This window comes from Azolla caroliniana, unplaced genomic scaffold (genome assembly GCF_043228905.1).
Source record: "Azolla caroliniana isolate FFs.n. ecotype wild unplaced genomic scaffold, voAzoCaro1.0.p SCAF_7, whole genome shotgun sequence".
In the NCBI taxonomy this organism is placed as follows: Eukaryota; Viridiplantae; Streptophyta; class Polypodiopsida; order Salviniales; family Salviniaceae; genus Azolla; species Azolla caroliniana.
Genome location: NW_028230442.1, coordinates 535,389 through 546,690, shown reverse-complemented (window position 1 = coordinate 546,690; position 11,302 = coordinate 535,389). Strand labels below are relative to the sequence as shown.

At 38.3% G+C, this 11,302-nt stretch overlaps 1 protein-coding gene across 1 annotated transcript; it reads right to left on the bottom strand.

Moving 5' to 3' along the window:
• Positions 1 to 4,347: 4,347 nt before the first annotated feature.
• On the bottom strand, positions 4,348 to 7,932 carry LOC147861415 (uncharacterized). The gene is made up of 3 exons (XM_087322871.1): positions 7,676 to 7,932; positions 5,854 to 7,509; positions 4,348 to 5,112 (listed from the first exon to the last, which is right to left on the bottom strand). Exons 1-3 carry the CDS (start codon positions 7,857 to 7,859, stop codon positions 4,709 to 4,711), a joined length of 2,244 nt encoding a protein of 747 aa, XP_087178997.1. The 5' UTR covers positions 7,860 to 7,932; the 3' UTR covers positions 4,348 to 4,708.
• Between the last annotated feature and the right edge of the window lie 3,370 nt (positions 7,933 to 11,302).

The window sequence follows — 11,302 nt, the reverse complement described above, 5'->3', positions numbered from 1 at the left end:
AGAAAACGGGAAATACAACAATGCACGAAAAACAATAGAGAGAAAGGTACACTGGATGTTTTACGTGGAAAACCCTAAATGGGAAAAAACCACGGGAGTGCAAGACTCCAACTATCACTATACGCGGGAATGTACAATGGCGAGCTGCAAGGCGACGACCTTGAGCTCGCTGTCCTCGCCACAGGCGGCGGTATTACACAGAGGCGTCGACCTCTTCCTTCCTCTTTCTCTCTCACTCTCTCTCGGCTGCTCTCACTTCGCTCCCTCTTAGTGGAAAACAGAAAAATGAGCAACAACATAAACTGTTTGCCCTAAGTCATATTTATACACATATGACTTTCGGGCTATTTACAAATATAGCCTCAAGGGCTCTTGGCAAACATATTCACAAATATGTCCCCGCATCCGGATCTCCCTCCGGGTACATTCGTCATCCGGCTCCGTAACCGGGGTCTTCAGCATCCGGCTCCGTAGCCGGGGTATTCATCATCCGGCTCCGTAGCCGGGGTCTTCATCATCCGGCTCCGTAGCCGGGGTCTTCATCATCCGGCTCCGTAACCGCAACCGGGCTTGCCGTCATTCATCTCCGGACATCCCATCCGGAGGGACCGAAATCCCAACAGGTTCAACGTTGTAATGGAAAGGAGAGCAGATAAGCAAGGTCCAAACCACCATGCCCCATGTGAATACCAATGGGGGAAAGTAGTTAGCAAATATTCTATGGAGGTGTTTCCGTACCAATAAAGACTCAATGCAATCCCATAGACAACGTTTCTGAGTTTCAACTTGTAAATGACAGCAAGCACAACTAGAGGATATGTCCATCTTATGCAACTATCATAATTGAAAGTAGAGCCGATAAGCAAGGTCCAAACCACCATGCCCCATGTGAATACCAATGGGGGAAAGTAGTTAGCAAATATTCTATGGAGGTGTTTCCATACCAATAAAGACTCAATGCAATCCCATAGACAACGTTTCTGAGTTTCAACTTGTAAATGACAGCAAGCACAACTAGAGGATATGTCCATCTTATGCAACTATCATAATTGAAAGTAGAGCCGATAAGCAAGGTCCAAACCACCATGCCCCATGTGAATACCAATGGGGGAAAGTAGTTAGCAAATATTCTATGGAGGTGTTTCCATACCAATAAAGACTCAATGCAATCCCATAGACAACATTTCTAAGTTTCAACTTGTAAATGACAGCGAGCACAACTAGAGGGTATGCCCATCTTATGCAACTATGTGCCAACAAGAAATGCTCAATGTACAAATAACCACTATACATGCAATATTTGTTGTGGTTGTTTTCTTGCCCATAGGTTAACCCAAAACTTAGCAAGAAACTTCGAAGTAATACTGTGTTGACTCCAATATTGAAACGTAGTTGGTAATACATCGCGTCTATTCGAGAGCACATGTCTTCCCAATTGTACAAAATATTGGAAGAAATTAAAATTGTTAACAATAAATGGATCTATCCACTGATAATCTAATTTGAACAAAGGTTGTTTAGCCAACACCCACAACTTCCAATGTGACCATATATCCTCTATTGGTGGATCAATATATCATTTACAATCAACATATCTGATTACCCTTATCTTGTGTTCAATAGCATAAGGATAATCGATTACCATTTCCTACAACTAAGACAATTGATTTGCGTTATCCACCTCATATTCTATTTGCTACCATTGGTGAACTTGCTACATGTGATCATTAAAGTTAGAAAAACATAGATTGTTCTTATTGAATTCCACTTACCATCATTTAGTGAATGAAAGGATCGAAACTTTGCTACTTTATTGGTGTTGCATGAATTTTTTGATGCATTCTAGGGTGGAACCAAAGTGGGAGAAGTGTGGAATAGAAAGTGATGATCGTGGAATTAGACAGAAATTAAGGTTTTCATTAAGGGTGGAACCAAAACTATTAATCAACCTAAGATTAAATTAATTGATTCAATAGAGGTTAAAACAAAATAATGTAAATCCCTTGATTAAATATTAGAAGCTCCAAAATTAGAGGTTCTTCACACCTTGAAAAGGTGAGAATACAACCATTGACCCCTAAAACAAAACATTCATTAAAAAACTTCTTAAAATAGCTCCCTACCAATCATACATGATTAATGTGGTGCATAAAAGCACTTCCCTCCCCTTTAATTAACCTTTAGCCGAGATTCTTACTCTTTCCATACAAACCATCACAAGTTGTATATTTGGCTTGGTTTATACATTTTACATATCTTGCATTAAAAGCATTGTGACATTGGTGAAAGTAAAAGAAATGTTGAAGATGGAAAACAAAAATCAATCAAGGTGCCCACCCTTTACAATTAGTTCCTTATTGACATTTGTGTTTCGATCCCACATGAACATTGTTAAGTACACCTCTACACTATTGTTTCCATAGAATCCAAAGAGTTATTGGGCTGACCAATTCCAACACAACTTGAGATTTGGCATTGATAAGAGTTGAGTGGACATTGTCGATGGTGGAGAAAAATACCTCTTGTGCTTTTATAACCAAAGTCATTCCCTCTTATTGATGCTCATATCTGTCAACTGGGACCTGCCATGATAGCCAACATACATTCCCCCACTTGATTGAGCCTTGCACCTGGCATAATTGCAATAAGCAGCCAACCCCCCGCCATATTCGATGGGACTCTGGGCAGTCCCATAGAGCGTGTCGTATTGATTCTACTACAATTGGACACGCTACACAATTAGGAGAGTTGAGGTTCCCACGTTGCCATGCACCAACCAGTAATTACTTATGTATTAATAGCCATTGGAAAGTGGTGATTTGCTTTGCGTGTTGTTGTTTCCAAAGTTTCTGCCAAAACTTGGTGATAATTGTGTTAGGAACATTATATGTTTTCCAAACCTTTGCAGCAGTCGGATCTCGGGCAGATTGAGCGACTATAATATGGCGACCCAATCTAGTTGTGAATTGAAAGAAAGGGATAGGTTTGCTTCCTTGCCCCGCGTAAGGATCACACCATGTCCATTTGAAAGGGTCCCAATTGACCTTACGTAGCCATGTGTTTTCATGAGTACATATGTGCCAATCTGGTTGTACTTTGATCAGATCAGGATCTACAATCCATTTATGCCCAGTAAATGCTAGTACTCGAATTGCCTTATGCTATGTTGATGCCTTGTTGTCCTGCAGTTCAGAGCCTTCGATCCTGTCTGGTGTGTCCCTACCTCTTGGGAGCAAAGAGCCCTCCTCCTTGTAGCATATCCATTTCTCGGAAACGTGAACTTTGACCATATCAATGATGTTCTATTTCGTTTGAATGTACCTTCACATATGCATCTCCACCCAATGCTCCACATCTCACAATTAGAACCCTAAACCCTTTTGTTTCCATTTCAGGTCAGGTTGTTTTTGCCCCCACCCAAACTTTCATCAACAAATCTTCATAAGATGAGTTCTAGTTTGCGCATCGCAACTTGAAATTCACTGAACATTTGTGGCTTGGCTGATTGTTTCAACTTTGGTCTTCCCACTAATACTTTGCATTGAATTTCAAGTTTTCTATTGGAGAAACGACATACTATGAGGTCCTTACACTTTCGCCTCATAGTACTTGAGGTACACTATCAATCATTAACTAAATACTTAGGTGCATAGGTGGTCACCTTTAGTCCCATAAAGCGACCAGAATTCAAACACGCTATCCACACTTTGTAATGGTAATGAAATTTGTCAAGAAATATCCATGAGGCTATTACATTCTTTGACCAGACCTTCCAAGTTTTTCACAATTCCTTGAGGAAGGGAATGGGTTCCCACCCATCCCTTTATTGCAAGTTCTCCCTTGCAAGGGGCTAGAGAAAGCGGGCCACCTAGGACTCCTTCCCTTTTCTTTGCCTAATCCACTTTCATTTGCTACAACTAATAGAGTCGTAGTCAATTTCCTTCAATTTAGCTTCAAGGTATAATATAAAACATAGTAAACATAAATATGATCTTCCAACGATCTCTAAGTAGGGAGGGGCAGAGAGATCATTAATGTTATTCTCACTAACCTCAAAATCACGACTATGCATAGTCATGAAGATTAGCAAAAATGTTCAATGCAACTTATGAAAGCTCTTCAAGTATGGAGTGAGTCTGCTAGAAGCAGCTCTGCACAACAGTTAAATAATTAAAAGACTTGGCTAGCTACGTTAGACGCAAAATTTTGGAATCACAAAATTTAAGAGAATGCAAATTAAGGCATATCTTAGGGCCATTTAATTTTCTCCACAAGTAATGCTATTTCTGTGAGGCACAAAAGAATGTAGCGAAGAATGAGTGAAACTGGACACAAGCTGCAACAATGTAGCGAAACCGCTTCTTGGTAATTGCCTTGAACAATACATGGGATGTATACATACCTTTCGAGCTGTGAAATCAATGCTCTTTCTTAGGAGGTAATATACAAAGAATGGAACCAAACCTGGTTGCAAATATCCTTTCTGGCTTTCGTTGTCTTGCCTCAAGGATATATGAAGTATTGAGGGAATAAATTTATTCGAATATTCAAACTTAGAAGACAAGACGGATCAGATATAAAGATGCCAAAACTCTCCTCCATAGCATCACTGAAGATAATGTGATTATTTACTATTGCTCCAATATCAAGATGCCAAAAACCCTCTTTATAACATCCTTTTACAATAGAAAAAGGTGATTTCCCATTGTCAGCATCTAATCCCGATCACTTCATGGAAATTAGATTTTTGTGTTATACATCCTCTCCATTTCATGCTGTCAAAAATCTTTAATGCATTTGAAAGGTCTCCTGCAGCATGAAGAGATTTGAAAAACATTCTTTGGGTTTCGATACTGATGACCAACTTTTGTTTTATGATATACTTAGAAAGCTCTACAGCATCATATAGTAATCCTGCATTGCTCAAGTAGTGAAGAAAGAAATCACATATCTCGGTGTCCGCCTTCAATCCGGATAGGAGCATTTCTTTGTAAAAATGGACAGCTTCTTTTGATCGCCCATTTTGGCAAAGTGCACGAATAATTAATGAATATGAATCAATATTCGGACGGGGTCCATCTGGTAAATTGCCATTTGATACATGTGCATATCCTAAACCCAAGAAAATAAACATAATTTAGTACCTATGCAAAATAAATGAATAATGATGCCTTTTTTCATGTGTGGCTATATCCCAAATGCAAGCAAATAAACATCCTTTGGAACCTATACAAAATATACATAACAATGACACCTTTATATGCGCATTACCCTACATGTAGGAAAATGAGCATCATTTAGTACCTATTCAAAATATATACAATGATTTCTTCATATCTGCACCCCTTACATGAAAGAAAATGCACATCTGCACATGACTTCGTACATATGGCCAAAAATATAAAATGATGATTCATGTATAAGTACGTACCCTAAATGCCAGAAAGTGTACATCAATAAAACATGCCCAAACACACACACACACACACATATATATATATAAAGATGGTGCATGTATGCATGCCTACATTAAATGCAAGAAAATGTAAATTTTATTTAGTACATATGACATATCCAATAATGATTTGTGTATTCTAAATGCAGATAATTCCAAATATATAAATGTTTAAGGATTTACGTGTGAGTATACTAAATGCAAGGAAATAGATATCATTCAGTATCTAAATAAAATATAAAACGATGATGCCTTTATGTGCATGTACCCAACTACAAAATGCACATCATTACAACCTGTATAAAATGAGCATGCATGTATATGTGCATACCGTAAATGCAAATCATATGCCAAACATGTAGATAAATATGCCTCCATGAAATAGAGGAAATTATCACCTGAAAATCTGCCAAAGATTTTGATCGCCTCGGAAAGCATTTGCTTATCTAGGAGGTATTGAAGCAAGTTATTGTATGTGAAGACGCTGACAACATGGCCTTTAGTCTCTATATCCTGCAAGAATCTCTCTATTTGTTCCATTGAGCTCATCCCATGTAGGGCACACCCCAATTCAAGTCGCGAGAGGACTTTTGGCAAACAATTGTTTCGTATCATTTCAGCACAAATACTTTTTCCACCTTCAAAGTTTCCTGCTATAGCAAAAGCGCGAATAAGGCCAACATATGTGACAGTATCAGGAAAAACACCATGTCCTTGCATCTCTTTAAATAGACAGAGAGCATCTTCAATCTTTCCCGCCCTTCCAAATCCAGAAATCAGAAGTCCATAAAGTTTAACATCGGGCTTTAAACCGAGTTCCCGCATCTTTTTATATATTCTCCGAGCTTCCTCAAGACGATTATCCTTTAAGATAAGCTGAAGAGCTGAAGTATATAAAGGAACAGTTGGGATGACATCAAGTTGCTTCATGCTATCGATAGCCTTGACCACTCCATCCACCATTTTTGCACTTTTCAGCCTATGTATAAATATGCTAAAGGCATAATCCACATGAAGTCCATGTTGTCGCATGAATTCTAACACATTCCATGCAGCAGCAAAATCCATGTCTTTGCCAAGTCTTCCAATCACCTTGGTAAAAGTGCCCTCTTGGTGTTTATAATTCTCTTGGTTTCCAGCCCACTCCAAGAAACCCATGGCCACTTTTGCATTCTTCAGTTCACTAATGATATTGTTCGCGAGCTCTGGTGTTATTAGACCAGAAAACCGCTGGACCATGTTTTCAGTTTTTGGGCTCCATCCATGTTCATTTAGCATAAATGATATTAATGAAGCATCGACAAGAGGGGAAGCATCAGAATCAGGTCTTTGTTCTATTTCATGCAAGGCATCTGAACTTGGCATTTGTCCATGTTGAGCTTCATGCATGAAAAGATGATCTTGAGGATGTGTGATATCTGGCACATGGTCACTTCTATCAATGGCATTGGCATTTGGCATTTGTCTAGGTTTAGTTTCATATGTAAGAAGACTATCTTGAGGATGTAGAATGTCTGTCATTTGGTCAATTCCATCAACAGCATTAGCATTTAGCATCCTTTCAAGTTTACCTTCACACATAACACTATCCTGAGGATTTGTAATGTCTGTCATTTTCTCATTTCCATGAACAGCATCAGAATCGAGCATTTTCTCGAGTTGAGCTTCACATGCAAGACTGACCGGATGGTGTAGAATGTCATCAAAAGCTACATCATGAATTTCTGCCTGAGCACTTCCTGATAGATAAGCCACTGGTGTTAAGCTACCATCTGAACATCTCTTAATCTCCTCACCGTGTGAACGTCCCTTGAACTCAAAACCATGCAAGCATCCCTTAACATCACCATCGTGTAAACATCTTTTACTCTCAGGACCATACGAGCAACTCCTTAGCTCCCCTACATATGAACATCCTTTAAGATCACCGCCAGGTGAATATGCTCTAATCTCTTTCCTTGGATTTACTTTGCATTCTATTAATGGGAGCTCAACTTCATTCACATCTTTTCTGTCTCCAAATGCATCAATCGCATAAAATGTGCTTCCATTTTCTGCCAATCAACTTTCTTTATATCATTAAATCAATTACCCTAAACAGAAAAAATAGTGACCAGTCTAAAAAAACTAAACATTACATTCCTAAACCAATACCTCAAACATGAAAAACTAGTGACCAAAAAACATTCAAAAAACAAATTTGAACCAAAAGAAACCAACCTTTTTCTCTTCCTTCACAGTAGCATCTGATGAGCCACAAGCCTTTTTGAGAAGGAAATAACAACTGTACAAGGACAGAGAGATGGAAAAATGAGCTCTCGGAAGCAGAGAGGCCTCTGCAACCCCTTATCCGGGACTGCTGATGATTGCAAAGATGGATGAGGTGCCTTACTGCACGATGCATTCTACCATACGAACAGAGGCATCTCTCTGTTTCTGTCTGTATCTGTATATAAATATAATACACGTGTGTTTTGTTGAGCTAAAAACCTTAGAGCCAGCCGGTATTGTTAAACTTAGCCTTACTCTTTCTTTGCCTCCAATTGAAAGTGGGGGGATACATATGTGGAGCCAAAAGATTTATATTATGGTATATCTCTCTCCTTTGGTATCCGCCACGAATCGGCAACGGCTCGGCTCAAGCCTGAACCGAACCGTTAAACCGTTGATAATGAAGATTGGTTGGAACTAGACTCACTAACCAAGCATGTCAACAATCCACCCACATCTCGCTCACATATGTCTATTTCTGAGTCTTCGATTGTGAACATCAGATCAAAAGGTTTGAGGAAGAAGCTCAACGACATAGGCAAGAAAAACATTGCCCCAAACAAGGTTTTTGTTATTTTTGTTATGAGGATGTTGTGTGAGATTTTGATGAAGGAATCCTACCTAGTTGCCACTCATATCAATAATTTTGGCACCAACATTTATGTAGTGGTTGAAGGGACTAAAAGATGAGCTTTGAATCATGAGATACATGTCATCGTGCTCATGTGCAAATGGCCCAAGCCGTGGGACGCATTTAGCATAATGCTCGCCCTAAGTGCAGCAAACGTGCTTACATCGATGCATGTATGAATTCTCGAGGTAGCTAGAGGTTGGTGGTGAATGCACAAGATGATACAACATACAATGTGCACAACTCTCGTGGGAAAAGACCCAAAACAAAGTCAAAGTAGTGGAAGAGAATACTCACATTTGAAGCAAATCATGACCAATGATCATGGAGTGTTTTTTGAGGCACGTGTGTTAAAATTCACTATTGACTTTATTAATAGGATATGCCTTTGCATTGACTGAAGTGAATGTTCAATTATCTCACTCACTCTCACACAATTATTAGATTGATCTTAACTTCGACGTGGAACGAAGTTCCCCTCTTTTATAAAGTGACGATCCTAGATTGAGAAAATAATATTTATTGTGTATGGACCCAATGCTTCATGATCCACTATAGCGATGTACTCTCACACAATTATTAGATTGATCATAACTTCGACGCACTCATGTCTTTCATAAATGAAGTTCCCCTCTTTTATAAAGTGACGATCCTAGATTGAGAAAAAAGTATCTATTGTGTATGGACCCAATGCTTCATGATCCACTACAGCGATGTACTCTTCTAAGGAGAAGATACATCAAATGCTTGCCAAAGAAGAGGCAATATGAAGGGTTATTTATACAAACCATCCGACCGAGAATCAAGATCTTCTACTTCAAATAGGAGCTACAAACATTGATGCCCTAATTGGTATAGAGTAAAAGCAAAATGTCGAGAATGACCAAATGAGTAGGCCAAATGGTAAGCACTTGAGAGTTTTGAATAATCTCAAAGTAATTGTGTTGAAATGGCCTATAGTATTGTATCTTGACATCATAACAACGAAATGGAGAAAGCCATGGTAACACCATGGAGGATTTTGGGGAGTGCTGAAACAATGGGATCAAATGGGTTAGAAGAGATCCAAGTAGACGATGGTTGTTTAGTTAGCTAGTTGCACAAAATATTATGTAGATGACTAGAACTATAAGATAGAAATATAAAAAGGGCATTCTTTGTAGTAATAGAATTAACCTACGATGGGTATACTAAGGGTCCACATTAGAATAAACATCCATTTGAGGGTCATTAATAAGTTGCATATGAAGTAATGATGATGAAACCACGTGCATGATGATGGAGGCATGATCTCCCCTCCATCATCTTTGGCTATAAAACTTACAAATCAAATGATCCTCCAATAGGGGAAGAATAAGATAATTAATTTAATGTTGCTATTATATCGTGTTGACCACCTTCCGTCCACTACTATTTAATCTAAATAAAAAGATTTACAATTTGATTATTTGAGTGATTATGTGTTAATTTAATATATAGATGTAACTATGTGGCTAGTCGGCAAAGTAAGACGAGTAGCGATTGACCTTCCTATACCCTAAGACAAAGTAACATTTCATTATTATGGCCCTTGCAATTGATTGAAGCAAACTATTGTGATGTGGCATCTTGCACCCTATGATAATAGTGTGATGCCTTGGGTTACAAAGAAAAAGTCATGATTTGACAAACCCTTCTAATGTCAATTAGATAGTCACCCTAGGCATACAAGTTTGTCCTAGACAAGGATCATGTGGTGTTGATAAATGTAGAACTCTCTTACTACAAATAAGCCACGGGTTTCAAAGATAATGAAATTGAGTTCTTCCATGAAAAGAAAAATGGAATTGATTTGGAACAATCACATTTGAGAATTGATACCCTTACCCAATGACAAGTGGGCTTATACACATCAAACAAGAGGAATCTGAAGTGCATAACATGGCTGATACGACATGAAGCAAGTACCTTGATAGTGGTACCCAAAGTTCAATCTATTCATGAATTCATTTTGATTTTATTTCCGACATCAAGGATTTATGCCTACATAAACAGATCAGGGATGTTAGTATAACCCTCCTTGTCGTGTATTTGGATGATATGTTAATCATGTTGAAATGCATGGAGGATCTTCAACTCATTGTGTTCGGAGTAGCCATCGGATTCATGTCAAACCTCGGCAAAAAACATTAGGAAACAGTAAAAGAAATTATGCATTACTTGAATAAGAAACCAAGGCTTGGATGAAGTGATTGTAATTGAATCCTTAGATTTTGACTAATCTGGATGAGTGAGCAACAAGGAATCTACATTGGGATAATAGATTTCAATTTGTGGGAGGAATGATATCATAGAGATCAAGATTTAATGAGTGTACAACTATATTGACATCTTGTAGCTCACCAATTATGGCTTTCCCACTTGGTAATAATCCGTGTTATAGGCATGCCGCATAACCATAAGGACCAATTGTAATACATATACAATGCAAATGAGTTTTGGTTACTGTATTTGTTGCATATTGTGTATTGTGGTGTCTTTGTTAAGCATTGTTGTCAATTCCCTACACCGATATGAACCTTCTTTATAATATACCTTTCAAGTTTTAATAATTTTATGTGGCATTTACAACAAAATTATCGAATTTGTTTGTTAAAATGGTTTTTCTCCAAATTTCAAAATTCAATTTAAAAATTTTAAATATTTCAAAAAGGTTATTCAAAAAACCATCAAACCGTTTAAATCACGGTTTCAAACAGTTTGAACCGAACCATTGACCCCCAAACTAGATCGAACCGAACCGAACCGAACCGCGTAAACCATTAAGTCGTTAAACCGCGGTTTTGCGGTTCGGTTGCCGATTGCTAGTTGCTTTATGCTTATGGAAGGAACATGGTGTTATGAAGATTAAGTCATTTTATGCTGAAGTGGGTTCAAAGCACCCAGTCCAATTCAGTCCTACTCTG

Coding starts and splice junctions, on each gene's coding strand:
- LOC147861415 (XM_087322871.1), bottom strand. CDS start 7,859: ATGCATCGTGCAGTAAGGCACCTCATCCATCTTTGCAATCATCAGCAG. Junction 7,510..7,675: donor CTGTGAAGGAAGAGAAAAAG/GTTGGTTTCTTT, acceptor GTTGATTGGCAG/AAAATGGAAGCACATTTTAT. Junction 5,113..5,853: donor AATCTTTGGCAGATTTTCAG/GTGATAATTTCC, acceptor TCTTGGGTTTAG/GATATGCACATGTATCAAAT.